This window comes from Panthera pardus, unplaced genomic scaffold (genome assembly GCF_024362965.1).
Source record: "Panthera pardus isolate Hobbes unplaced genomic scaffold, ASM2436296v1 HiC_scaffold_21, whole genome shotgun sequence".
Taxonomy (NCBI): Eukaryota; Metazoa; Chordata; class Mammalia; order Carnivora; family Felidae; genus Panthera; species Panthera pardus.
Genome location: NW_026526777.1, coordinates 2,712,702 through 2,739,575, shown reverse-complemented (window position 1 = coordinate 2,739,575; position 26,874 = coordinate 2,712,702). Strand labels below are relative to the sequence as shown.

At 59.0% G+C, this 26,874-nt stretch overlaps 2 protein-coding genes across 5 annotated transcripts; both read right to left on the bottom strand.

Moving 5' to 3' along the window:
• Positions 1 to 1,241: 1,241 nt before the first annotated feature.
• LOC109260400 (SLAM family member 9-like) lies at positions 1,242 to 9,407 on the bottom strand. Of its 3 annotated transcripts, none has more exons than XM_053908878.1 (5): positions 8,902 to 9,407; positions 4,474 to 4,867; positions 3,815 to 4,032; positions 2,345 to 2,483; positions 1,242 to 1,804 (listed from the first exon to the last, which is right to left on the bottom strand). In XM_053908878.1, the coding sequence occupies exons 1-5, from the start codon at positions 8,972 to 8,974 to the stop codon at positions 1,723 to 1,725; spliced, it is 906 nt and encodes a 301-aa protein (XP_053764853.1). In that variant the 5' UTR covers positions 8,975 to 9,407; the 3' UTR covers positions 1,242 to 1,722. The 3 variants fall into 3 exon arrangements, with proteins under 3 accessions (XP_053764853.1, XP_053764851.1, XP_053764852.1); XM_053908876.1 differs by having other exon boundaries at positions 3,815 to 4,105; positions 4,475 to 4,867; XM_053908877.1 differs by lacking the exon at positions 2,345 to 2,483 and adding an exon at positions 2,061 to 2,146 and having other exon boundaries at positions 3,815 to 4,105; positions 4,475 to 4,867.
• A 7,886-nt stretch (positions 9,408 to 17,293) lies between these two features.
• On the bottom strand, positions 17,294 to 25,263 carry LOC109260405 (uncharacterized). 2 transcript variants are annotated; one of them, XM_019438582.2, is made up of 6 exons: positions 24,947 to 25,255; positions 20,536 to 20,928; positions 19,862 to 20,158; positions 18,387 to 18,521; positions 18,110 to 18,186; positions 17,294 to 17,869 (listed from the first exon to the last, which is right to left on the bottom strand). In XM_019438582.2, exons 1-6 carry the CDS (start codon positions 25,017 to 25,019, stop codon positions 17,777 to 17,779), a joined length of 1,068 nt encoding a protein of 355 aa, XP_019294127.2. In that variant the 5' UTR covers positions 25,020 to 25,255; the 3' UTR covers positions 17,294 to 17,776. The 2 variants fall into 2 exon arrangements, with proteins under 2 accessions (XP_019294127.2, XP_053764847.1); XM_053908872.1 differs by having other exon boundaries at positions 17,759 to 17,869; positions 18,383 to 18,521; positions 24,947 to 25,263.
• Positions 25,264 to 26,874: the final 1,611 nt, after the last annotated feature.

Sequence of the window (26,874 nt, the reverse complement as noted above, 5' to 3'; positions counted from 1 at the left end):
TTTACCAAAGGAGAAATGCTCCAAATTTATAATTTAAGCATTTATCTTACAAATCTATACAAATACGAGCGAAACAAATGCAAAGCAAGTGGAAGAGAGGAAATAAGAAAAACGAAGGTAGAGAAAATGAAACCGAGTGATGTAATAAAACATATTGACAGAAAAGCCGACAGCGAACGTCACTGTGGAAGGCGGAAAACTGGACGCTTTCCCTTAATGTTGGGGACGAGCCAACGGTGCTTGTGGTCACCGCTCCTCTGCAGCATCTAGGGAAAGTCTCATCAGATGCACTAAGGCAAGAAAAAGAAATCAAGCAAGATATAGATTGGAAAGGGGAAAAGAAAAGCTGTCTTGATCACAGACGTTACTTATGTTTGTCTACGTAGAAAATCCCAGGAGGGGCGCCTGGGTGGCTCAGTCGGTTAAGCGGCCGACTTCGGCTCAGGTCACGATCTCGCGGTCCGTGAGTTCGAGCCCCGCGTCGGCCTCTGGGCTGATGGCTCGGAGCCTGGAGCCTGTTTCCGATTCTGTGTCTCCCTCTCTCTCTGCCCCTCCCCCGTTCATGCTCTGTCTCTGTCTCAAACATAAATAAAAACGTTAAAAAAAAGAAAAAAAAAAAAAAGAAAGAAAATCCCAGGAATCTACAGAAAATTCCCCAGACTCGTAAGCGAGTTTGCCAAGAGGGCAGGATAGAGGCCAACGGGGAGGGGACTGACGGGCCATTGTACCAGCAGGATCAAACAGACATGTAACAGTTTGTGCTGCAGGCAGGGGGCAGTCACGGAGGCCCTGAGCAGGTGTGGGGGGGCAGGTGGGGCCATGTGGTCGAGCACAAGGGGATTAAGGGGGAGTGGTCCCCGGTGCCAGGGAGCCCCATCAGGATTGGGGTGCGTACGGTGCCCTTGTGGCCTTGTGGGACAGAGGCAGGTTTTAATAACTAGTCAGTTGACAGCTAACTAGTAGGAACTAGAAACTTCTGCTTTTTTCCTGAGAAACAGGAGCCCTGCCAGGTGCCAGCACGACCGGTCAGAAGGGAGGAGGTTTCCCAGGACGTGGGAAAACAGACGACGGCTGGGACACAGGCCCTGGCTGCGGTGTGGCTCGGGCTCCCCCAGCTGTGCGGCCTTGAGACTCAGCCTTTCTGGCCTCCTGCTCCTCGTCTGCAAAGCGGGCACAAGGACACCCAGCTCACACAGTGTCTGCGAGGGCCCAGTGAGTGACGAACGAGGAGGGTGGCGAGATCAGTGCCCGTCACGGGGCCAGGACTCAGCAAGCCCTGGCTAGTGCGACTTTGTATTCTTTTACACAGCTCTCAAGCACAGACTGAGCCGGCTGGTGGTGAACCGGTCGAGGCTGGAAGTTGAGACTTCGTGTCGATGGGTCCCAGAGGCCGAGGGTCCGGACAGGACGACGGACGGGGCACAGACGTGGGGAGAGTGGGCTCCGTTGACGGTTGCCAAAGGGGCTGAGGCTGAGCGGAACCGGACCACAGCTTTGGACTCGTTTAACGACGAAGGTCCCCCTCGATCTGCCGCGATGGGTGTCTTCCGCTTAACTTCTGCACGACGCGTCCGCATAGAGATTCGCTGAGGTTGGATGAATCCGGTCCCTGCTGAGAGCAGTCAGAGGGGGAGGGGGCACGACCAGGGCCGCAGGCATCGCGCGCACAACAGAGGTGTCGGGGGGAGGCTGGATTCCCTGCTTCTTCCAGTTAAATCACCCTCAAGACCTGGCCTGGGTGGCGGACCTCACTGTAGACTGTCGTGAGCGGTGTCTCCTGTTCGAGATGTGGTTCCCCCGAACCCTGGAACGCAGACAGAGGGCTCCTGCCACAGCTGAGGGACACAGAGGCCCCAGAGGGACCCGCACAGATGCGATGCCGCTCACGTGACCTCCCCCCAAAGCGCCCAGCACTGCACGGACCCCGTGTTAACTCTGCACTGTCTCGAGAGGGATACAGAGGCAACGAGCCAGAAACTGCTGATCCCTGGGTTTGACACACCCACACCCAGGCACAGGGACATGGAAGAACCCAGGCTGACCGCCTCGCCCGGCCTTACCTGGTCCCTGCTCTCCCTGGAAGTCTGCTGGCTCAGCTCTGCATACTGGATGCCATCATCATGGTCCCTGTGCTCTTCCTGGGACCCTGCACGAGAGTCCCACCGATGGAGCTTGAATCTGAGCCTTGGAAACCTGTACCCTCCCCCAGCATGCCCCCCTCGGTCACGCCCACACCCACCAGCCTTCTGCAGGGACATCCCTGAGCAGCAAGACGCAGGGGGAAGGGAGCTGAGGGTCAGTGGGGGCGGGGGGAGGTACGTGGGCACGGGAAGGAGAAGTGCACCTGCCTCTCCCAGGCTCCAAGCTCTGCTTCCTCCTACGTGAGCACAGAAGGTACAGTCCAGCTCCGAGGATCAGCAGCACGACCACAAGAGCCCCCAGGATAGCTGGCAGGTGGGCAGACCCGTCCGGCCCATGTGAACCTGTTTGCCTCCCACACAGACAGTGAAGAAGGATGAGACAAGAGACAACGTCACATGCCCTTTGCCAGGCACGTGGAGACGTGTGAAGGGACCCCATCTCGGCTGGAGAAGGGGGAACACGGCAGGTCCTGTCGCTCAACCAGCGCCGGGCCCCTGCTTGGGGCCGGGGTACTGAGAGGGACAGGACAGGGTCCATGTGCTGAGCGGCTCAGCCGTGGGTGGAGGGCTGGGAAAAGGCCGAAGGCAGCCAGTCAGGGCCATGGCGGTGCACTAGAGGTTCACAGCCGGTACACGGGTCTCCAGGGAGGGCTTCCCGGAGGAGGGGAGGGCCGGACTAAGTTGAGGGATGAGCCAGAGGAGGGAGGGTGAGCGTGAGGCAGAAGGCTCCTCCAGAGGTTAGAGGTCACTGAGGGACGAGCTTCCCCGGGGACTCAGGGATGCTGAGGCAGCAGGGGGACGATGGGGTGGAAGGACGAGGCGGCTCACAGGGAAGCCGGTCACTGCTCGCTAGGGGACACACTGACGGTTAGCAAGTCAGGTGGGGAGGCCGAGGTGGGACAGGAAGGCAAAGCAGAAGCAGCCGCGGCCCCTCCCTCCGGTGCCCTTGGCCACAGCATCAGCTCTCGGTGGGGGGGCCCCTGTGCTCCCGAGAGGAGGCGAGGGGTGAGGGCAGCTCAGCGGGGGCTCCTGCAGGGCCCTGAGCAAACGAGGTGAGGAGCCCCGCTCGAGGTCAGTGCCTGCTGCTCGAGACCCCAGCGTGGCCTCCTGTGGGCCTGCAGGGGTCATACACGGTGGGGCAGCTGCAGGCAAGGGGTCCCTGGACGGGAGTAAGTGGGGAAGGGGAGGACGCGGGACTGGAAGGTCTGGGGGAAGAAGGAGCAGCCTGGCCAGAGGCTGAAACCTGGGGAGCCCAGGACACATCCGGGAATCCAGGCGAGCACTTGGGCGGGAAGCGTGTCCCCAAGACCGGAGACGGGCACACGAGCCCCGACGCCTGAACCCTGCAAGCCGCGGCTGGCTCGGCCTCCCTCAGGTGGCACCGACCACTGACTCTCCCCCCTCGCTTGCTGGAAACCTCCCGGGACACACAAGGACTGAAGGATGAGGCAGGGGTGAGGTACCGAGGGGGCTGCCTGGACCAGCAGGGTGAGGGGTGCAGAGGAGCAGGAGAGAGACACCAAAAGGCAGAAGCAAGCGGGATGTGCCTGCCAGCTTCCTGGACGGGTGACGGTGGCAGGAGGTGACCTAAACATGGGGGACAGAGCCCGGAACCCTCACCCAGGGGGACCTGAGCCCCGGGAGTCCCCTCCCCTCTGACAGGATGCACTCACCGTGGGCACAGACTTTCCCAAGGTCCTTGGTGGCAGTTTTCTGGTCCCCTGGGTTGCTAACCACACAGGTGATGCTGGGGCTGGGCTGGCTCAGGGGCAGCTTCAGAGCCAGGGTCCAGGGGTTGGGGGCCAGTCGTGGGACCCCTCTCTGCTCCAGCTCCCTGGGGAGGCTCTCCCAGGACACATTCACGTCCTCTCTGGTTCCCGGGGCGTGGCACTCCAGGGTGACGTTGCACCAGTCTGGTGTGATGGTTGGAGTCTCGGCCAGGATCTGGGGGCAGGGCACGAGCTCTGGGGCCCGAGGGACAAGAGGACACGGGGTCACGTGAGTGGGGAGGATCACGCCTCAGGCTTTCTCGGGCGGAATCTCACTGTCGCCCTGGCATCCTCCCCCCAAGGATGGTGAATCCACTTTACAGATAAGACAGACTTGACCCAAATAGACAGCGAGTGGCTATGAGGACGGGAGCCACTGTGTGAAGCCTCAGGCGTGATCTCAGCTCTGCCTCGACTTGTGGTGAACACACTGCGTCCAGTTTCAAGGGAGAAGCCAGAGCCTCAAGTCTGGGGTCTGGAAGGGGTCCTGCAAGGGGGGCCAGAGACACTCCCAGGGACAAAAGGAAGGGGTAAGTATGTATTGGGGGAAGAGCCACCACCTACCATAGACAGTGAGGTGGAAATACCGGTTCGTTTCTCTTCCTCGTGTTAAGGAGACTCGAGCCCAGTAGTGCCCACTGTCCTCAAGGGTCAGGTTGTCAATCCTCAGGGTCGTGGTGTTGAGCACATGGACCCTCTTCTCGAGCTTGTCCTGGAAGTTGACCCATTTTGGAACATCTTCCCCAGGAGACACGTACAGGAGGAGTAGGTAGTCGGACTTGTTTTTAATTCCCCAAGAAATCTTCTCCAGCTTGGTTCCTGGAGCTAATTCTGGACTTTGGGTCATATGAAATGACACAGAACCTCCTTGAGTTCCCGTCAGAGAAACCGGGTTTCCAGAATCCTCCACTTGAGATCCAAGAGTTCCAGAACCGTTGACCACAGTGCTGAAGGCGCCTACGGCATTGGAAACAGACACGGTGACTGTTTGGTCATTGACAATAAGGAGAAAACCCCAGAACCCATGGCGCTCATGAAATCCGCCCAGTAGACTCCCTTGACCCCGGGAGGCGGGACAGAGCAAGAATTTGGAGCCATGCTGGAATCGGGTCCTGGTCCTCGTGGGGCGTCCCCTTGAACCCGGTCCTGACCTGCTCTCCCGCAGTGTCCTCGCCACCTAACTCTGAGAGTCTGGACGTGACGACATCACGGATCGAGAGCCCCGAGCACATCTGGGCCGATGCCAGGTGCCCAGAGTAGGAGGCAGCTTCCACCGTGGCTGCCCACACGCTGTGGGAGCCCCGGCCCTGGAGTGGGGGCCGTGCCCTGTGACTTGCTCTGCACCGGAGTGGCTCAAGGTCAGGCTCAGGGAGGCTGTGCTATGGGAACCCGCACTCCAGTCGCTCAGGGGCTGAGACAAGGGGAGATTCTGAGACTGAGGGGGGTCCTGTCACACAAGGTAGAGGCATCACGCCCTGGTGGCTGCACCCCTCGGGGCCACAGCAGGGAAGGCACACAGGGGAATCGCCCGTGGGGGTTTCTCTCCCTCCAGAAGCGGCGTGATCTCTGCTCATGGGTTTGGCCACCTAGTCACAGGGCCCTGGCTACCCACTCAGAACTGGAAAATGTGGGAGAAGATATGATGGGTAGGTGAGCTCTGCTGTGCCTGCCACGAAGACCACGCTTCCCCAGCCGGTCCCCGAGACACCCTCAATGTCCTTCCTCAGTCACCTCTTGCAGAGCCGTGACCAGAAGGCAAGGGCCTCCGGGCCGCCCCTCCGGACCCCAAAATACCCCATGCGGCACAGCCCAGGGGACCTGATACCCTGGGTCCTTCTGGAGACCGGGATAGGAAAGAAGGGGACGGGCAAAGAACGACCTAGTCCTGAAAGGAAGCCCATGTGTCCCCTGCAGCAGGGCAGGACCACCTGGGGGACCGCTGCCTGCCAGGGCCCCAAACCCCTCTCCAGGTCTGTCCTCACGCGGGGCCTGCACCCTCACTGTGTTCACATCGTTCCTGGCTCTCCCAGGAAGCAGAGAACCCAGAGAAGGGCTCAGGCCAGTATTGCTTGTAGAAGATTCCAGATCCTTCTACGCAATGATGTCCTCACTAACTCCCTCATTCCGACAGCAGTCGGCTGCATCCCGCCTGACGCTGCCCGGCCCGGACGGCAGGTCCCTGTCCCCACGTGCCAGCTGCTGTGTCCCATTGCGGTTTGGATCTGCTTGTGACCTTGGCATGTTGTGTCCCATTACTTTACAGGAGCCGCCGCACCTGTCGTAAGAGAATCAGCCTGTTTTCTAACACAGATAACGTAACTCTTCTCCAACGCGCACATCACCTCTGTCTGTGGACTCTGGCCCCGCTCTCAGCCTCAAGAAGCTGGATGTACCCGTTACTTGTAAGGCTTATTGGTTTTACGTCTTGCAGAAAAACATCGGCCCCACAGCAAAAGTGTGCTGTGAACTCGGTCTAGATTCCTCCTAGAACTTCTGCAGTGTTGGTGTGTGAATGTGACCGGAAGGGACTGTGCTTGGGTCTCAGACCAGGAGGTCCCTTGCAGCAGGGCGGTGAGGACGGGGGAGGGTCCGGGAGGCTGGAGTCCTCCGCTCTCTACAGCCTGTGGCATCAGGCAGTCATGTAACCTCCCTGCCTTCTCCTTGAGTCTGTGATGCAGAGACAAAGACCGTGCTCCCCTCAGGGAACCGTTGCCAGGGTGTCAGAAGGCCAGATCTTTCCCTTAGGTGTGAGCTGTTCCCATCAGGACGATGCTTGCTCCTGGCAAGCACAACTGGGGTCCGCCCCGAACTTCCCAGGTCCCGGATGGAGCCCTGTGCTCCCCACCAGCTGCCGTCTCGGGGTCTCCTCCAGGGATCAGGGACGGGCTCCCGGGAAACAGACACCCATGGTGCCGCCCCATGGGCGGCCACGGGAGCCAAAGTCCCGCCGGGCCTTCCGCTCAGAGCCATGGAGCTCTCAGAGCCATGTCCACGGCAGCAGGTTTCCATGGTCCCTGTCAAGTCCACAGCACCAGGAAACTGAGCACACTTGTGCAGGGGGGGGCAGCGTCCTTGAGACGAGGGAGGGCCGGATACTGTGGCTCCACGTGGTGTGGGCATCTCCCCCTTTCTCTCCACTGGGCTGCTGCCCATGGAGCCGGCTTCCCTCTCCCCCAGCCCAGGGCTTCCCCTGCAGGGAGCTGCCTGCACCTCTCCCCCTGCCCTACCCTGCCCTGAGAAGGGGCTCACTCTCAGCAGTTCCCAGCAGTCCTGGGCTCTCACGCCCCAGCTATTCTCCTGGGAAAGGGCACCCAGGTACCTGTCCGCCTGTGGCAGGGCAAGACCTCAGGCACCTGTTGGGAAGGAAGGAATCAGGGAGGGAGGAGGCTCAGCCCTCAGGCTGCAGGGGAGGGCCTGCCCCCCAGGCTGGATGGTGAGCCTGGGCTTCAGGAGGCTGGAAGCCAACTCAAGCTCGGTTGAAGGCAGTGAGAGCTCTCAGATCAGCAGAAGGTGCTAATCCCAGAGAGGAAGGACAGAAGCACACAGAGACAGACGGCCAGGGACACAGGTGGCAGTGATCCAGAGAGCCAGGATTTATTTAACAAGATAACATTTATTTTATTTTATTGTTGTTTTTTTTTTTTACATTGATTTAGTTTCAAGAGACAGAGACAGAGAGTGGGGGAGGGGCAGACAGAGAGGGAGGCACAGAATCCCAAGGAGGCTCCAGGCTCCCAGCTGTCAGCACAGAGACCGACTGGGGGCTCAAACCCACCAACCGAGACATCATGACTGAGCTGAAGTCCCAAGCTTAATCGACTGAGCCACCCAGGAGGCCCTGAAGAAGGTAAAATTTAATATTCAGCAATGAACACAAAACTTTACTTTTTCCCCCTTCCTTCCTTTCTCCTTCTTTCTTCCATTTTTCTTTCCTCTTTCCTACATAATCTTCCAACCCAGATGTTGATGGAGAAAACTCTACATAATCTCACATATTTTTCCAGTTAATAAAAATTACAAGAAAGAGAAAGCCTACAATTTGTTGTGGCCAAGATACTGAGATCAAAGAGATGTCAATGCCTTACAAAGCTCATTTTCTTTTTTTTTTTTTAAATAAATTTTTAAATGTATTGATTTATTTTGAGAGAGAGACAGAGCATGAGTGCAGTGGGGACAGAGACGGAAGGAGACACAATTGCAGCCTGACAAAGCACAGAGCCCGACGTGGGGCTCTAACACGTGAACCGTGAGATCATGACCTGAGCCAAAATCAAGAGTCAGACGCTCAACTGAGCCCCCAGGCCCCACAATCCTCATGTCTAATGAGAAACGCCCTGCTTACAGATGCCCCAGGTTCGGGAATTTCCTAGAACCCCTGCATCCCCCTCCCGCAGAGAGGCCAGGGCACTCAAGCAAAACATGGCAGGAAATGAAATTCCAGGGGAATCCACGGCTCTCGAGGTCGGTCTTGTCCTTTGTTTTTATTTCGTCTGTTTCACGAAGGCAGATGGTCTCGGGGGAAGTGCTAACAGGAGTATCTGGGTTTCATCAGGACAGTCTTTCTTTCAGTTCCCTTTTGGGGACCTGCTGCTTCCCTTCCCGTCACCCCGTTCACCCCGTCCCGGGGCCCTGATTATCAGTGCCCTCGGACATCCACACCCTTCCAGCAAGTGGGCGCAGACACCCTCAAATTCCGGAGGCCGCCCTCCCTTCCTGGTTCCTTGTGTTCTGTGCCCTCCTCTTGCACCAGAAGCGAGACCAGCGTCCCTCAGCAACGACGGGGCCCTGGGTCGGCCCCCTGCTCCCCTCACAGCTGCAGAGGCAGCCTCTCCCCTGTGCCAGGCGGGTCCCGGCTCAGAGCCAGATGCCCCCCTCGTGCTCCCTCACACAGTTGGTATTTCGGGCTGTTCCCCACAGACATCAGACACACGGGACCCCCGCCTCCCTGCCCCGCACACCGGCCTCCCACCCGGGGAGCCCGGGCCACTCACTGAGGACGAGGCTGCTGAACCCCAGGAGCCGGGAGGCCCAGCACAGGTGGGGGTCTTCTGAGCGGGCTCCCATCACAGGCTGCCTCCTTCAGGCTTGGTCTGGGCCGAGTTGGCTGTGGAGGAAACATCCAGAAGGCAGAGGCAAGAGAAGAGGCGAGCTTCTGCTCAGAACACTCTTAGGCTCTTCCCACCCCAAGGGCGGAGCTAACTGTCTAGGACAAGCTGGCTGGTTTGGATAAGCCATTCAGATGCTTCCTCTTCTCTCTGGCACCTGCAGTGACCCTCGGGAAGGCTGGTGGAATAAACATAGGAACCCCCCCTCGGTGAGGCGCTGTGTGGGAGACGCCCCGTCCTGTGGGCACGACCAGCCTGGTGATCTCAGCTCCCCAGCTGGCAGCCAGCGGGACCCCTTACCTGTTTCCCTGGATTCACACTCCCCCCAGGCAGCCCCGCTCCCCAGGGCCAGCCGATGGCCAGGCCCAAAGTCGCACAAACCACTGTACCAAGCACACGCCCCTCCCGGCCCCCTGCTTTGGGCCTGTCCTTTGTCTTTACACCATGAACGAGTCATGTTTCCTCTCTGACTTTCTCTGCACTTCAACTGTCAGGGGTCAAAGACGCTCTGAGCACAAGAACAAAGCGCTTTGTGGGAAGGGCCCACCCCCACACCCCAGTGCAAACACGGGCATTACCATTTTGCCGGCACCCCAGGCCCTCCGGGCACCCAGACCCACCCTGCCCCCCCCACAAGGCAAACCCCCCCAACAGGGCAGCACCCCACCAGCACATCCCCCTAAGGCTCTGCCAGCCCTGGGCCCGCTCTCACACACAGGCAGGGGGCAGGGACGGGCTCCTCCCTCCACAGGCTCGGCTGCCTCAGACTCACGGCCACCTGCTGAGGGTCAGGCCTCTTCTCCCCAGACGGGGCCCCACGACCTCTGAGAACCTTGTCTTCTGTGGACCCTGGGGGAGCAGCACCATAACTCCCCCCAGGCCGTGCCCTTTCCCCACCCACGGAGGCTCCCCCCCAGCTGCTCAGAGCCTCGGATCCTAAGGCTGGACCCCAGGATGGCCGGGGACATGCACTGAAGGTAGTCAGCCTATGGGCTGGGAAGTCCCTTCTGGGGATGTGGAAGCCCATCCTAAGGATGTGGACGACCTTCGCAGGTCACTCAGCAGGGCAGACAGGGACTGGACTCCTAACCGTGACCTCTGAGACCCAACATCCCAGACCCTGTCCCTTCCCACCGTGTGGCCTCCAAGAGTCCCCCCGTCCACTCTGGGCTCCCCGACCTGCTCTGTGCTCTTGGACAAGAGAGCATCAACACCGCCTTCTTCCCCCACTCCCGTCCCGTAACGGGGACGGTCCTTCAGAAGGCTCAGTCCCTGGCCTCGCGGTTAGAAACTCCTCGGACGGAGGCCACACCCGGGCAGCTCACCACTGGTCACTTTGGCGTGATGGGGAGCAAGTCGGCAATGCCCCTGTGCCTGTCCCTGCACCCCCGGGGAGCACCTCGGGGGAAGAGTGTCTGCTCACCCAAACCACTGCGTGGGGGGCGGGGCCCAGGGCCCAGGAGGGAACCCCCAGCAGCTGCAGGGCAGGGACACGGGAGGGGCCGCCAACACACGTGCCACGCCGGCACCCCACCAGGGACATTTCGACCCCACGTGCTGATCTCTGTCACTCGCCGCCATCCTGGGCAGCAAGAGCTAACGTCACCCGCGCACAGCGTGTCTGGTTTCTGCGGTTCCCAGGCTCGGTCCCTGCCAGAGGCGGCGGGTATCAAGATTAGCGTCCATTTTACAGATGAGCAACGTCGGGGCCCATTTAGGGTATTTGATGGGCCCACGGTCTGGAAGCCGGGCCATGGCGGGGCCAGGCCCACATCTCAGGCTCATAGGCCACTGGTCTGTCCAGACCTCAGTCCCTCCTGACCTTCAGAAGCCCCACTGGAGGGGAAGGGGAAGGCAGGCCAGGCCTGCCCCCGAGCAGCCTTTCTCCTTTCTCACACCCCCAGGCAGAGGAAACAGGCCCTGTGGTTGCAACTCTGCAGGCTCTGAGGTTCACAGAGGCCCCTGCTGACCACAGCCACCCCCCTACACTGCCTGCGTCACACGTGGGCCAGGGCCTCCAGCCCTGCTCACCATGGGGCTTGCTTCTCCCACGTTCGGCCACCTCCTGAAACTTTCGAAGCAGACTGGGAGCAGCTAACATACATCATGACCCTCAGCCCAAGGACTCAGAACCCTGCCCGCATTCCTCTCTACAGGGGAAGGGAGGGGACACGCTTTCCAGAAACAGGGCACAGAGGGAGCCAAGGTGCGGGGTGGGTGTAGGAACAGGTGCTCGGGCTCACGAAGGAAGTCTTCCCTGAGCCTGGACACGTGCCTGCTGCTGGGGACGGGGGCCGGGGGCCGTGATGGAAGCGGTCGGGGCCTCGACAGGGACCAGAGCCCCTGCCCCTCCGGACACGGGTGACAACCAGAAACAGTGTGCCAGCAGCAACAGCCCGATGGAGAACGAGCACACAACCGCCTGTCTTCCCAAAGGGGCTTGGGGCTCCGCAGTCGCACCAACTGAGCGCCAGCCAACTCGCCAACGTTCTTCAGACAAGCCACCCACGTGTTTCAGTGGGGCGACCGTGTGTTCTCCAGAAAGCCTGCGGCTTCTCATGTGGCAACCTACGTGTTGGCTTGATTCTGGGACCTGGTCTTTCCTGGAGCTGCTCTGCCTCCCATAGGTAGAGAAGAGACTCGGGCTCCTTTGCTTTAGACTAGTTTGTTCTAAATTGACCTCGGCAGCTTGGAAAGTATGCATGCTATTGTGTCGGTACAAGGGTTTGGTCTTTACTCTGTGTCCCAGTAAGCAGGAAGACGGGGTCCACCTGGGCAGATGAGTGTTAACGGCCTAGCTGGTATCAGTCCACAAAATTACTTTTTTCTATTGATTCTGATTCCAAAAAAAACTGAGCCCAACACCCACTCATGATGATAAACTCACAGGAAACTAGGAACAGAGGAGAATTTCTTCAACTTGATACAGATCATTTCCACAAAAACCACAGCTACCATCATACCTAATGCCTACAGGCGGGAAATGCTTCCTGTAAGGCCAGGAACCAGGAAGGATGGCTCCTATCAACACCCTCTCTCAGGGTTGTACGTGAAGTCCTAGATGACACAATAAGACAACAAAATGCAATAAAAGGTACACTGACTGTGGAGAAAGAAATAAAACCATCATTGCACACATGTGACGTGGGTTTCCATGTACAACGTCCAAAAGGATCGACACAACGAGAAGTACTCTTCATCTGATGACGGATGATAGCACGGTTCCAGGAAACACAAGTTTTCTACTCGACGCTCAATGACTCACTTACACACCAGGAACGAAGAAATGGAATTTTAGACTGAATGCACGGTACCGTTTACACTGACAACGCAAAAGTGAACTGTTTAGGCACAAATATCACAAAATATGCAAGGATCTTTATGAGGAAAACTACAAGACTCTCATAAACAAAATCAGAGAACAACTAAGTACATGGGGAGATAGACCATGTTCATGGATAAGAAGGCTCCATATTGTCTAGATATCCAAATTCCCAACTTGATCTATACATTCAGTCAACCACAATCTGCAGCCCAGCACGTTATGTTGTAGACATTGGTCACGTGATTCCGCAGTTTGCATGGAGAGAAAATGACCCAGAGGAGGCCACACTATGTTGCAGAAGCGCAAGGTGGAAGACTGACACCCCCTCCTTCAAGACCTCCTACACACTTACAGCCATCAAGACACTACGGATTTGGTGACAAGAACCAAACAGATCGTGCAACAGGATAGAGAGCTCAGAAATAGACCCACGTATAGACGGTGAACTGATCTTTGACACGGAGCAAAGGCAATACCATGGACGAAAGACAGTCTCTTCAACAAATGGTGCTGGAACTACCAGACGTCCACGTGCAAAAAAAAGTACCGAGACACAGAGCTCACACCCTGCCCAAAAACTAACTCAGTGCATCAGTACCTCTATGTAAACGAAGAATTGGGAAACTCCAACAGGACAACATAGGAAAATCTAGATGTTCTTGGGACTGGTGAACACGTTTCAGAAAGACACAAAAGGCACAATTCATGAAAGAAAGATAACGTAAACAGGAATTCAGTGAAATGAAACAGTTCTGCTCTGCAAAGGCAATCCCGGGAAGGAAAAGACAAGCCACAGACAAGGAGAAAATATCTGCAGAAGACACAGCTGATAAAGAAGTATTAGCCAACATATATAAAGAACTCTCCAGACTCAACATTAAGAAAACAAACAACCCAATGAAAAGAGGCCCAAGGCACTAACAGACACCTCACCAGAGAAGACACGCTGATGGCAAAAAGCACAGGAGAGATGCCCCACATCATATGTCATCAGGGAAAAAATGAAATAGAGGCAATTAGATACCACTGCACCTGTTGGAATGACCACAGTCTGCACACCGTCTACACCCGGTGCCGCAAGGGGGTGCTGCACCAGGAGCCCTCGCTCACTGCTGTTGGGAAAGCAAAATGGTATAGCTGCCTTGGAACACGGCTTGGTGCTTTCTTACAAACCTAGAATGTTCCTACCATACAACCCAGCCGCCTCACCCTGGGTAATTGCCCACAGGAGTTGAAAACTTGGTTCAGACTAAAACCTCCATGTAGATGCTTTTAGCAACTTGGTCATCATTGCCAAGATCTGGAAGCACCAAGAGGTCTGGCGCCAGATGAATAAATAAATAAACAGCTAAATCCAGACAATGGGCCATCACCCAGCACTAAAAAGAAACGAGCTATCAAACCACAACAAGCCTTGCGGGGAACGTAAATGCCTGTTACCACACGCAAGACGCCAATCTGAAGAGATTACACACTGTATGATTCCAGCTACATGAGGTTCTGGAAAAGGCAAATTAATTTTTTAAGTCTATTTAAATATTTTCAGAGACAGAGAGCACCCAGCAGAGAGACAGAGGGACATGGAGAGAGAGACAGAGAGAGACACAGAGAGAGAGGAGCCCAAGCAGCCTCCAGGCTCTCCTCACAGAGACCAATGCGGGGCTCCGACCCCTGATCTGTGAGATCATGGCCTGAGCGGAAATCAAGTGTCGGAAACTTAACCAACTGAAACACCCAGAGGCCCCAAAGGCGAACTTACGGAAATAGTAGGATTTTTAATCATACGTGTAAAACATGATCTTTGTCATCGGGAGCCACCTTCCAGAGAGAACACAGAACAATTGATTTCCTGTGTCATTCATTTTGTTTAATTGAACCTAACAAACCTTAGACTACTTTTTTTTTGTAGGCTCTGCTCCCAACGTGGGGCTCGATCTCACCACCCTCAGATGAAGAGTCTCGCCCTTCACAGACTGTGCCAGACAGGCACCCCTAGACTTTCCCTTTGAATTATTTAAATGTATGTTTAGTTTGGAGACAGAGAGTGCGCCAGCAGGGGAAAGAAGAGAGAGAGAGGGAGACACAGAATGCGAGGCAGGCTCCAGGCTCTGAACTCTCAGCGAATCCTCCTCCAGGGAGCAAACCTTCTCTCAGGACCAGGTATCACCCCCATGACCTGCGACCTCAGGGATCCCCTGCGTCCCATCTCCCTCCCCCGGGATCGGCCCTCACCTCTCAGGGTCTGTCTCAGGGGATGGGGCAGGCACCCCACTCTGCCCTCCAGCCTGTTTCACCCCAGAAACCTGGATCGGGACCACGGACCTCAGACCCAGGATACTCCAGGGATCCCCCTTTCCCAGCGGTCACCCACCCCCCTGCCAGCCCCATTCCCCCTCCCACCTCCACCTCCGGATTCACAGTCCCCGCCCTCAGATCCCCGCCTTCACCCCCCCCCCACCCGGCCCCGCACCCCTCCTACCTCACGACCACGCCCCCCACCGCTCACCTGGGCTCCTACCTTCCAGGTTTGGCTCCTGATCCCTGACTCCTGGCTGCACATTTATGTCTGCACTGCCCCCCCTGCCACCTGCCCCCCCTGCCACCTGCCCCCCCTCCCAGTGTGTCTGGTGCTGATCTCTCCCTTCTGCCCTGGGGTGGGTCTGGGCTCCAAGGGAGAAGTTCCGCCGCCCCACCCCCCTCAGCACCACTTGCCCCCCCCCCACCCCCACCCCCCAGTGGCCCTGAGCAGCCTCCCTCCAGGCCCTGAGCGCTGGCCACCGCCGCCACCTGGCGGCCGAGGACCGAACTGCCGCTGGAGACTTCCTGCCAAGAAGCCTTCACCTTGGGTTCACCTGCACACACAGGTCATGAGCGCCTACTGTGTGCAGCACAGGGGCAGGGAGAGACAGGGAGCTGAGTCCTCGTCCCAGAGGAGCTCCCAGGCTGGCAAAAGCAGTTCAGGCCTCGGGAAGCAGGTCAGTTCCGCAGACGGAGTAGACAGAGTGGGGACATCTCGCCTCACCGCTGAGCCCGGCCATCTTCATGGGGTGGGGGGGGGGTGGGGCGGGGCACAGGCCTCGAGCGTCCCCGGAGGGCAGGGCCCTGTGCAGGGGGCTCTGCACCTTCTCCAGGACCCCCTGTGGCTCCGTGGTTCTCTCCTCCCCACCTGCTCTATAGAGGTGCCGGCACCCGCACCAGGACCCACAGGAAGAAGGTCGGGATCCGAGTGGGAGGGGCCGCAGATGACAGACCACAGGCTCTGTGACCCGCCTTGTGTGCACCCCCAGAACAGGCCAACTCGGCCATCCTGTTCCGGCTGCCTACGGAGATGGTCCAACTGGAGAGAGGCGGGCAAGGGCTCACGTCTGGGGACGGGGACTTTGGAGTTTATAAGGACATAGGGAGACTCCTGGGGGCCGGATGCAAGAGGCACAGTCAGCTTGTCCCCCGCGCTCCCTGGGGCTGGCCCTTGTCTGTCCCTCTTGTGTTTGCCGCTGCGGGTCCCCGGGAGCTCATTGGGAGCCGGGGAACAGGGGGTGGGTGCTGGGGGCGAGGGCAGAGTAGACAGCAGGGAAGAGTGAAGGTGACAGACCACCCTTAACCTACCAGAAACACTGGGAAAGGTGCCATGGCCCCATCCCCACTCACAAGTTGTCCCTCTCCAAGGGCCATAGCCCAGGCAGGGGAAACTGAGGCACCAGAGGACAGGGCTGGCTACCAGGTGCCCTCCTCTCCTGCCCCTCATTTCTGGGTGTCCTGGATGAGAGTCGTGTGGAGGACGCCCCCCTCCGGCCCTGCTCTGTGGACACACTGAGTTTCCGGGGTGGAGGGGCGGGGGTTGCTCCTGCCACACCCCCCTGATCAACGCTGTAGGTCCGGGCCACACCCGCCTGCACACACCTGCTGGGAGAGCAGAGGCAGCCCACACCTCGTCCACCTCACTGCTGGACAGCTGACGACAGGGACGGGCAGGACAGGGCGATGCAGGCGGAGGCCAGCACGGGGTCTCTCCCACCCATGAGCCCAGCGCCTCCTCTCTCTCCTGCCCCCACCCGGCCTGGCTCTCTGGGCCTTGAGGCCTCCCCTGCAGATCTGAAGTTTTGTGTGTCTTACTAGCTGGCCCGAGGCTAAGAATAAGGCATCTCTCAGGCTGACTGTGCCCTGTGTGCAGAACAACCAGTGTCCCTGGACCTGAGGTCCCAGAGCCGGGGATGGGGTGCCCTCAGGGTCCTCAGTCTTTCCTCTTCAAATTCTTCCTTCCTCTGCCTGGATTCTGCTGCTAGGTCAGCCCCCCAGGCCCCCCGATGCTGGGAAGGGGGCGCCCACGGGCCGGCCCCACAGGTAGGTCCCGGGGACGAGGCGGTACCCGGGTTCTGGTCCGCGTACTGGACCTGCAGGAAGCTGGGGCCGAGCGCCAGAGTAGGACGCGGGCGCTCAGTGAGGACCTCGTCCAGAGAGCAGGGCAGATACGGGGACACACGGGCTGCCGGTGGTGTGGACGCCAGCGGGGAGCAAACGAGGGAGCAAAGGGGACCTCCAGGTGTTGCTGAAGCCAGTGGGCGGACGGTGGGACCTGCGGGAGCTGGAAAGGTCATCAGAGCCCATGGAGGAGCCAGGGAAACGGAGGGTCCCCGTGAGACAGGAATCGGGTTTCCCACAGGTGACTGTGCCTCCGAGAGCCCATGTTCATCAGGCGGCCGTCTGAGGGTGTCGGCTCAGGACTTGAGACGCAGGCTCGGCGCGGCCAGGCTCCGGCCTCGGACTCAGCCAGAGTCACCAGGGGAGAGGTGGTGGCAGGGGAGAGAGGAGGGCTCTGCAGGGACCAGCAGAGGATGGGGGGGTGGAGGCAGTAAGAGATGGAGAGGGAGGGGCTGGGGGTCCTGCTGTGGGCGGAGTCACAAGGGTCAGAGTGGAAACAAACTTTTTCAAATTAAACCTGAAATTACAGAGCCATAATAGGTCTTAGACAAATTTCATCTGTTTTTTTTTTTAAAGTGGTTATTTGCATATGTATTTGGGGAGAGAGACAGAAGGAACATGCACATACTGACTATTGGCTGGTGGTGAACCGGTCGAGGCTGGAAGTTGAGACTTCGTGTCGATGGGTCCCAGAGGCCGAGGGTCCGGACAGGACGACGGACGGGGCACAGACGTGGGGAGAGTGGGCTCCGTTGACGGTTGCCAAAGGGGCTGAGGCTGAGCGGAACCGGACCACAGCTTTGGACTCGTTTAACGACGAAGGTCCCCCTCGATCTGCCGCGATGGGTGTCTTCTGCTTAACTTCTGCACGACGCGTCCGCATAGAGATTCGCTGAGGTTGGATGAATCCGGTCCCTGCTGAGAGCAGTCAGAGGGGGAGGGGGCACGACCAGGGCCGCAGGCATCGCGCGCACAACAGAGGTGTCGGGGGGAGGCTGGATTCCCTGCTTCTTCCAGTTAAATCACCCTCAAGCCCTGGCCTGGGTGGCGGACCTCACTGTAGACTGTCGTGAGCGGTGTCTCCTGTTCGAGATGTGGTTCCCCCGAACCCTGGAACGCAGACAGAGGGTTCCTGCCACAGCTGAGGGACAGAGGGGCCCCAGAGGGACCCACACAGATGCCATGCCGCTCACCTGACCTCCCCCCAAAGCGCCCAGCACTGCACGGACCCCGTGTTAATTCTGCCCTGTCTGGAGAGGGATACAGAGGCAACGAGGCCAGAAACTGCTGATCCCTGGGTTTGACAAACTCACACCCAGACACCGGGACACGGGAGAACCCAGGCCTCACTTGCTTCCTGTGGTCTCGGGACATTTTCCCTGAATAACAGATGTCACCAAAACAGGCCCTGTGCTCTTCCTGCGACCCTGCAGGAGAGTCCCACGGATGGAGCTTGAACGAGCCTTGGAAACCTGTACCCTCCCCCACCATGACCCCCTCGGTCACGCCCACACCCACCAGCCTTCTGCAGGGACACCCCTTAGCAGCAAGATGCAGGGGGAACAGAGCTGAGGGTCAGTAGGGGGCGGGGGGAGGTACATGGCCCCGGTAGGAGAAGTGCACCTGCCTCTCCCAGGCTCCAAGCTCTGCTTCTTCCCACGTGAGCACCGAAGGTACAGTCCAGCTCCAAGGATCAGGAACGTGATGCCAAGAGCCCCCAGGATGTCTCTCAAGTAACCAGCACCGGCCTGTCCAAGTGGACCTGTTTGCCTCCCACACAGACAGTGAAGAAGGATGAGACAAGAGACAACGTCACATGCCTGTTGCCAGGCACGTGGAGAGGTGTGAAGGGACCCCGTCCCGGCTAGAGAGGGGGGAACACGGCAGGTCCTGTCGCTCAACCAGCGCCGGGCCCCTGCTTGGGGCCAGGGGGCTGAGAGGGACAGGACAGGGTCCATGTGTTGAACGGCTCAGCCGTGGGGGGAGGGCTGGGAAAAGGCCGAAGGCAGCCAGCCAGGGCCATGGCGGTGCACTAGAGGTTCACAGCCGGTACACAGGTCTCCAGGGAGGGCTTCCCGGAGGAGGGGAGGGCCAAACTGAGTTGAGGGAGGAGCCGGAGGGAGGAGGGTGAGCGGGAGGGAGAAGGCTCCTCCAGAGGGGTAGCGGTCACTGAGGGACGAGCTTCCCCGGGGACTCAGGGATGCTGAGGCAGCAGGGGGACGATGGGGTGGAGGGACGAGGCGGCACACAGGCAAGCTGGTCGCTGCTCACTCGGGGACACACTGACGGTGAGCAAGTCAGGTGGGGAGGCCGAGGTGGGACAGGAAGACAAAGCAGAAGCAGCCGCGGCCCCTCCCTCTGGTGCCCTTGGCCACAGCATCAGCTCTGGGGGGGGGGGGGGGCCCTGTGCTCCTGAGAGGAGGTGAGGGGTGAGGGCAGCTCAGCGGGGGCTCCTGCAGGGCCCTGAGCAAATGAAGTGAGGAGCCCCGCTCGAGGTCAGTGCCTGCTGCTCGGGACCCCAGCGTGGCCTCCTGTGGGCCGGCAGGGGTCACACACGGTGGGGCAGCTGCAGGCAAGGGGTCCCTGGACGGGAGTAAGTGGGGAAGGGGAGGACGCGGGACTGGAAGGTCTGGGGGAAGAAGGAGCAGCCTGGCCAGAGGCTGAAACCTGGGGAGCCCAGGACACATCCGGGAATCCAGGCGAGCACTTGGGCGGGAAGCGTGTCCCCGAGACCGGAGACGGGCACACGAGCCCCGACGCCTGAACCCTGCAGGCCGCGGCTGGCTCGGCCTCCCTCTGGTCGGTGGCACCGACCACTGACTCTCCCCCCTCGCTTGCTGGAAACCTCCCGGGACACACAAGGACTGAAGGATGAGGCAGGGTGAGGTACCCGAGGGGGCTGCCTGGACCAGCAGGGTGAGGGGTGCAGAGGAGCAGCAGAGAGACACCGAAAGGCAGAAGCAAGCGGGATGTGCCTGCCAGCCTCCTGGACGGGTGACGGGTGGCAGGAGGTGACCTAAACATGGGGGACAGAGCCCGGAACCCTCACCCAGGGGGACCTGAGCCCCGGGAGTCCCCTCCCCTCTGACAGGATGCACTCACCGTGGGCGCAGACTTTCCCAAGGTACTTGGTGGCAGTTTTCCGGTCCCCCGGGTTGCTGACCACACAGGTGATGCTGGGGCTGGGCTGGCTCAGGGGCAGCTTCAGAGCCACGGTCCAGGGGTTAGGGGCCGGTCGTGGGACCCCTCTCTGCTCCAGCTCCCTGGGGAGGCCCTTGCTCTGCCAGGACACATTCACGTCCTCTCTGGTTCCCGGGGCGTGGCACTCCAGGGTGACACTGCACCAGTCTGGTGTGACGGATGGAGTCTTGGCCAGGATCTGGGGGCAGGGCATGGGCTCTGGGGAAGAGGGACAAGAGGACACAGGGTCATGTGAGTGGGGAGCATCACGCCTCTTGCTCTCTTGGGCAGAATCTCACAGTCGCCCTGGCATCCTCCCTCCAAGGATGGATGGCATCCTCCCCCCACTTTACAGATAAGACAGACTTGACCCAAATATACAGCGAGTGGCTATGAGGACGGGAGCCACTGTGTGAAGCCTCAGGCGTGATCTCAGCTCTGCCTCGACTTGTGGTGAACACACTGCGTCCAGTTTCAAGGGAGAAGCCAGAGCCTCAAGTCTGGGGTCTGGAAGGGGTCCTGCAAGGGGGGCCAAGGACACTCCCAGGGACAAAAGGAAGGGGTAAGTATGTATTGGGGGAGGAGCCACCACCTACCGTAGACAGTGAGGTGGAAATACCGGTTCCTTTCTCTTCCTTGTGTTAAGGAGACTCGAGCCCAGTACTGCCCACTGTCCTCAAGGGTCAGGTTGTCAATCCTCAGGGTCATGGTGTTGAGCACATGGACCCTCTTCTCGAACTTGTCCTGGAAGTTGACCCATTTTGGAACATCTTCCCCAGGAGACACGTGCAGGAGAAGTACGTAGTCAGACTTGTTTTTAATGGCCCAAGAAATCTTCTCCAGCTTGGTTCCTGGAGCTAATTCTGGACTTTGGGTCACATTAAATGACACAGAACCTCCTTGAGTTCCCATCAGAGAAACCGGGTTTCCAGAATCCTCCACTTGAGATCCAAGAGTTCCAGAACCGTTGACCAGAATGCTGAAGGCGCCTAGGGCATTGGAAACAGACACGGTGAGTGTTTGGTCATTGACAATAAGGAGAAAACCCCAGAACCCATGGCGCTCATGAAATCCGCCCAGTAGACTCCCTTGACTCCGAGAGGCGGGACAGAGCAAGAATTTGGAGCCATGCTGGAATCGGGTCCTGGTCCTCGTGGGGCGTCCCCTTGAACCCGGTCCTGACCTGCTGTCCCGCAGTGTGTCCTCGCCGCCTAACTCTGAGAGTCTGGACGTGACGACATCACGGATCGAGAGCCCCGAGCACATTTGGGCCGATGCCAACTGCCCAGCGTAGGAGGCAGCTTCCACCGTGGCTGCCCACACGCTGTGGGAGCCCCGGCCCTGGAGTGGGGGCCGCGCCCTGTGACTTGCTCTGGAGCGGAGTGGCCCAAGGTCAGGCTCAGGGAGGCTGTGCTACGGGTACCCGCACTCCAGTCGCTCAGGGGCTGAGACAAGGGGAGATTCTGAGACTGAGGGGGGTCCTGTTACACAAAGTAGAGGCATCACGCCGTGGTGGCTGCACCCCTCGGGGCCACAGCAGGGAAGGCACACAGGGGAATCGCCCGTGGGGGTTTCTCTCCCTCCAGAAGCGGCGTGATCTCTGCTCATGGGTTTGGCCACCCAGTCACAGGGCCCTGGCTACCTACCCAGAACTGGAAAATGTGGGAGAAGATATGATGGGTAGGTGAGCTCTGCTGTGCCTGCCACGAAGACCACGCTTCCCCAGCCGGTCCCCGAGACACCCTCAATGTCCTTCCTCAGTCACCTCTTGCAGAGCCGTGACCAGAAGGCAAGGGCCTCCGGGCCGCCCCTCCGGACCCCAAAATGCCCCATGTGGCACAGCCCAGGGCACCTGATACCCTGGGTCCTTCTGGAGACCGGGATGGGAAAGAAGGGGGCAGGCAAAGAACGACCTTGTCCTGAAAGGAAGCCCATGTGTCCCCTGCAGCAGGGCAGGACCGCCTGGGGGACCGCTGCCTGCCAGGGCCCCAAACCCCTCTCCAGGTCTGTCTTCACGGGGGGCCTGCCCCCTCACTGTGTTCACATCGTTCCTGGCTCTCCCAGGAAGCAGAGAACCCAGAGAAGGGCTCAGGCCAGTATTGCTTGTAGAAGATTCCGGATCCTTCTACGCAACGATGTCCTCACTAACTCCCTCATCCGACAGCAGGCGGCTGCATCCCGCCTGACGCTGCCCGGCCCGGACGGCAGGTCCCTGTCCCCACGTGCCAGCTGCTGTGTCCCATTGTGGTTTGGATCTGCTTGTGACCTTGGCCATGTTGTGTCCCATTACTTTACAGGAGCCGCCGCACCTGTCGTAAGAGAATCAGCCTGTTTTCTAACACAGATAACGTAACTCTTCTCCAACGCGCACATCACCTCTGTCTGTGGACTCTGGCCCCGCTCTCAGCCTCAAGAAGCTGGATGTACCCGTTACTTGTAAGGCTTATTGGTTTTACGTCTTGCAGAAAAACATCGGCCCCACAGCAAAAGTGTGGTCTGAACTCGGTCTGGATGCCTCCTAGAACTTTTGCAGTGTTGGTGTGTGAATGTGACCGGAAGGGACTCTGCTTGGGTCTCAGACCAGGAGGTCCCTTGCAGCAGGGCGGTGAGGACCGGGGGAGGGTCCGGGGGGCGGGAGTCCTCCGATCTCTGCAGCCTGTGGCCTCGGGCAGTCATGTAACCTCCCCGCCTTCTCCTTGAGTCTCTGATGCAGAGACAAAGACCGTGCTCCCCTCAGGGAACCGTTGCCAGGGTGTCAGAAGGCGAGACCTTTCCCTTAGGTGTGAGCTGTTCCCATCAGGACGATGCTTGCTCCTGGCAAGCACAACTGGGGTCCGCCCCGAACTTCCCAGGTTGCGGATGGAGCCCTGTGCTCCCCACCAGCTGCCCTCTCGGGGTCTCCTCCCGGGATCAGGGACGGGCTCCCGGGAAACAGACACCATGGTGCCGCCCCACAGGCGGCCACGGGAGCCAAAGTCCCGCCGGGCCTCCGCTCAGAGCCATGAAGCTCCCGGCTGTGTCCACGGCAGCTGGTTTCCATGGTCCCTGTCAAGTCCACGCAGCAGGAAACTGAGCACACCTGCGGGGGGGCAGCATCCTAGAGACGAGGGAGGGCCGGATACTGTGTCTCCACATGGTGTGGGCATCTCCCCCTTTCTCTCCACTGGGCTGCTGCCCATGGAGCCGGCTTCCCTCTCCCCCAGCCCAGGGCTTCCCCTGCAGGGAGCTGCCTGCACCTCTCCCCCTGCCCTACCCTGCCCTGCGAAGCGGCTCACTCTCAGCGGTTCCCAGCAGTCCTGGGCTCTCACTCCCCAGCTATTCTCCTGGGAAAGGGCACCCAGGTACCTGTCCGCCTGAGGCAGGGCAAGACCTCGGGCACCTGCTGGGAAGGAGGCAACCAGGGAGGGAGGAGGCTCAGCCCTCAGGCTGCAGGGGAGGGCCTGCCCCCCAGGCTGGATGGTGAGCCTGGGCTTCAGGAGGCTGGAAGCCGACTCAAGCTCGGTTGAAGGCAGTGAGAGCTCTCAGATCAGCAGAAGGTGCTAATCCCAGAGAGGAAGGACAGAAGGACAGAGAGACAGACGGCCAGGGACACAGGTGGCTGTGATCCAGAGAGCCAGGATTTATTTAACAAGATAACATTTATTTTATTTTATTGTTTTTTTTTTTTTTACATTGATTTATTTTCCAGAGACAGAGACAGAGAGCGGGGGAGGGGCAGACAGAGAGGGAGGCACAGAATCCCAAGGAGGCTCCAGGCTCCCAGCTGTCAGCACAGAGACTGACTGGGGGGCTCAAACCCACCAACCGAGACATCATGACTGAGCTGAAGTCCCAAGCTTAACCGACTGAGCCACCCAGGAGGCCCTGAAGAAGATAAAATTTAATATTCAGCAATGAACACAAAACTTTACTTTTTCCCCCTTCCTTCCTTTCTCCTTCTTTCTCCATTTTTCTTTCCTCTTTCCTACATAATCTTCCAACCCAGATGTTGATGGAGAAAGCTCTATGTAATCTCACATATTTTTCCAGTTAATAAAAATTAAAAGAAAGAGAAAGCCTACAATTTGTTGTGGCCAAAATACGGAGATCAAAGAGATGTCAACGCCTTACAAAGCTCACTTTTTTTTAAATAAATTTTTAAATGTATTGATTTATTTTGAGAGAGACACAGAGCATGAGTGCAGTAGGGACAGAGACGGAAGGAGACACAATTCCAGGCTGACAAAGCACAGAGCCCGACGCGGGGCTCTAACACGTGAACCGTGAGATCATGACCTGAGCCAAAATCAAGAGTCAGACGCTCAACTGAGCCCCCAGGCCCCACAATCCTCATGTCTAATGAGAAACGCCCTGCTTACAGATGCCCCAGGTTCGGGAATTTCCTAGAACCCCTGCATCCCCCTCCCCCAGAGAAGCCAGGGCACTCAAGCAAAACATGGCAGGAAATGAAATTCCCAGGAATCCATGGCTCTGGAGACCTTGGTCTTGTCCTTTGTTTTTATTTCCTCTGTTTCACGAAGGCAGATGGTCTCGGTGGAAGTGCTAACGGGACTATCTGGGTTTCATCAGGACAGTCTTTCTTTCAGTTCCCTTTTGGGGACCTGCTACTTCCCTTCCCGTCACCCCGTTCACCCCGTCCCGGGGCCCTGATTATCAGTGCCCTCGGACATCCACACCCTTCCAGCAAGTGGGCGCAGACACCCTCAAATTCCGGAGGCCGCCCTCCCTTCCTGGTCCCTTGTGTCCGTGCCCTCCTCTCCCCCAGAAGCGGGACCAGCGTCCTCCAGCTCCGACGGGGACCCTGGGTCGGCCCCCTGCTCCCCTCACAGCTGCAGAGGCAGCCTCTCCCCTGTGCCAGGCGGGTCCCGGCTCAGAGCCAGATGCCCCCCTCGTGCTTCCTCACACAGTTGGTATTTCGGGCTGTTCCCCACAGACATCAGACACACGGGACCCCCGCCTCCCTGCCCCGCACACCGGCCTCCCACCCGGGGAGCCCGGGCCACTCACTGAGGACGAGGCTGCTGAACCCCAGGAGCCGGGAGGCCCAGCACAGGTGGGGGTCTTCTGAGCGGGCTCCCATCACAGGCTGCCTCCTTCAGGCTTGGTCTGGGCCGAGTTGGCTGTGGAGGAAACATCCAGAAGGCAGAGGCAAGAGAAGAGGCGAGCTTCTGCTCAGAACACTCTTAGGCTCTTCCCACCCCAAGGGCGGAGCTAACTGTCTAGGACAAGCTGGCTGGTCTAGATAAGCCATTCAGATGCTTCCTCTTCTCTCTGGCACCTGCAGTGACCCTCGGGAAGGCTGGTGGAATAAACATAGGAACCCCCCCTCGGTGGGGCGCTGTGTGGGAGACGCCCCGTCCTGTGGGCACGACCAGCGTGGCGATCTCAGCTCCCCAGCCCACACTGCTGGGACCCCTTACCTCCTGTTTTTCAAAACTTTTTGGTTTTTTATTATTCATTTGTTTAAGAAGCTATGTGATCACATTTGTTTTTTAACCATGAGCATGTTTCTGTAATTAGAACAAATCAAAAACCCTACAGGTATACTAAAGACAAAGAAATCTTTTTTTAAAAATATTATGTATTTATTTGAGAGAGGTTCACACTCCCCCCAGGCAGCCCTGCTCCCCAGGGCCAGCCGATAGCCAGGCCCAAAGTCGCACAAACCACTGTACCAAGCACATGCCCCTCCCGGCCCCCTGCTTTGGGCCTGTCCTTTGTCTTTACACCATGAACGAGTCATGTTTCCTCTCTGACTTTCTCTGTACTTCAACCGTCCGGGGTCGAAGACTCTGAGCACAAGAACAAAGCACTTTGTGGGAAGGGCCCACCCCCACACCCCAGTGCAAACACGGGCATTTCCCTATTGCCGGCACCCCAGGCCCTCCGGGCACCCAGACCCGCCCTGCTCCCCCCACAGAAGGCAAACCACCCCAACAGGGCAACACTCCACCAGCGTGTCCCCCTAAGGCTCTGCCAGCCCTGGGCCCGCTCTCACACACAGGCAGGGGGCAGGGACGGGCCCCTCCGTCCACAGGCTCGGCTGCCTCAGACTCACGGCCACCTGCTGAGGGTCAGGCCTCTTCTCCCCAGACGGGGCCCCACGACCTCTGAGAACCTTGTCTCCCGTGGACCCTGGGGGAGCAGCACCATAACTCCCCGCCGGCCGTGCCCTTTCCCCGCCCACGGAGGCTCCCCCCAGCTGCTCAGAGCCTCGGATCCTAAGGCTGGACCCCAGGATGGCCGGGGACACGCACTGAAGGTAGTCAGCCTATGGGCTGGGAAGTCCCTTCTGGGGATGTGGAAGCCCATCCTAAGGGTGTGGACGACCATCGCAGGTCACTCAGCAGGGCGGAGCAGGGACTGGGCTCCTAACCGTGACCTCTGAGACCCAACATCCCAGCCCCTGTCCCTTCCCACCGTGTGGCCTCCAAGAGTCCCCCCGTCCACTCTGGGCTCCCCGACCTGCTCTGTGCTCTTGGACAAGAGAGCATCAACACCGCCTTCTTCCCCCGCTCCCGTCCCGTAACGGGGACGGTCCTTCAGAAGGCTCAGTCCCTGGCCTCGCGGTTAGAAACTCCTGGGACGGAGGCCACACCCGGGCAGCTCAACACTGGTCAATTCGGCGTGATGGGGAGCAAGTCGGCAATGCCCCTGTCCCTGTGCCTGTCCCTGCACCCCCGGGGAGCACCTCGGGGGAAGAGTGTCTGCTCACCCAAACCACTGCGTGGGGGGCGGGGCCCAGGGCCCAGGAGGGAACCCCCAGCAGCTGCAGGGCAGGGACACGGGAGGGGCCGCCAACACACGTGCCACGCCGGCACCCCACCAGGGACATTTCGACCCCACGTGCTGATCTCTGTCACTCGCCGCCGTCCTGGGCAGCAAGAGCTAACGTCACCCGCGCACAGCGTGTCTGGTTTCTGCGGTTCCCAGGC

What these genes read in the sequence shown, in the direction of transcription:
- LOC109260400 (XM_053908876.1), bottom strand. Translation starts at nt 8,974, where the DNA reads ATGGGAGCCCGCTCAGAAGACCCCCACCTGTGCTGGGCCTCCCGGCTC. An exon ending in GTTCAGCAGCCTCGTCCTCA is followed by an intron (nt 4,868 to 8,901) that starts GTGAGTGGCCCG and finishes CCAATGCCGTAG; the next exon opens with GCGCCTTCAGCACTGTGGTC. An exon ending in TTTCCACCTCACTGTCTATG is followed by an intron (nt 4,106 to 4,474) that starts GTAGGTGGTGGC and finishes CTCGGGCCCCAG; the next exon opens with AGCTCGTGCCCTGCCCCCAG.
- LOC109260405 (XM_019438582.2), bottom strand. Translation starts at nt 25,019, where the DNA reads ATGGGAGCCCGCTCAGAAGACCCCCACCTGTGCTGGGCCTCCCGGCTC. An exon ending in GAGCTTGGAGCCTGGGAGAG is followed by an intron (nt 18,187 to 18,386) that starts GCAGGTGCACTT and finishes ACTCTCCTGCAG; the next exon opens with GGTCGCAGGAAGAGCACAGG. An exon ending in CCCGAGACCACAGGAAGCAA is followed by an intron (nt 17,870 to 18,109) that starts GTGAGGCCTGGG and finishes TCTGCGTTCCAG; the next exon opens with GGTTCGGGGGAACCACATCT.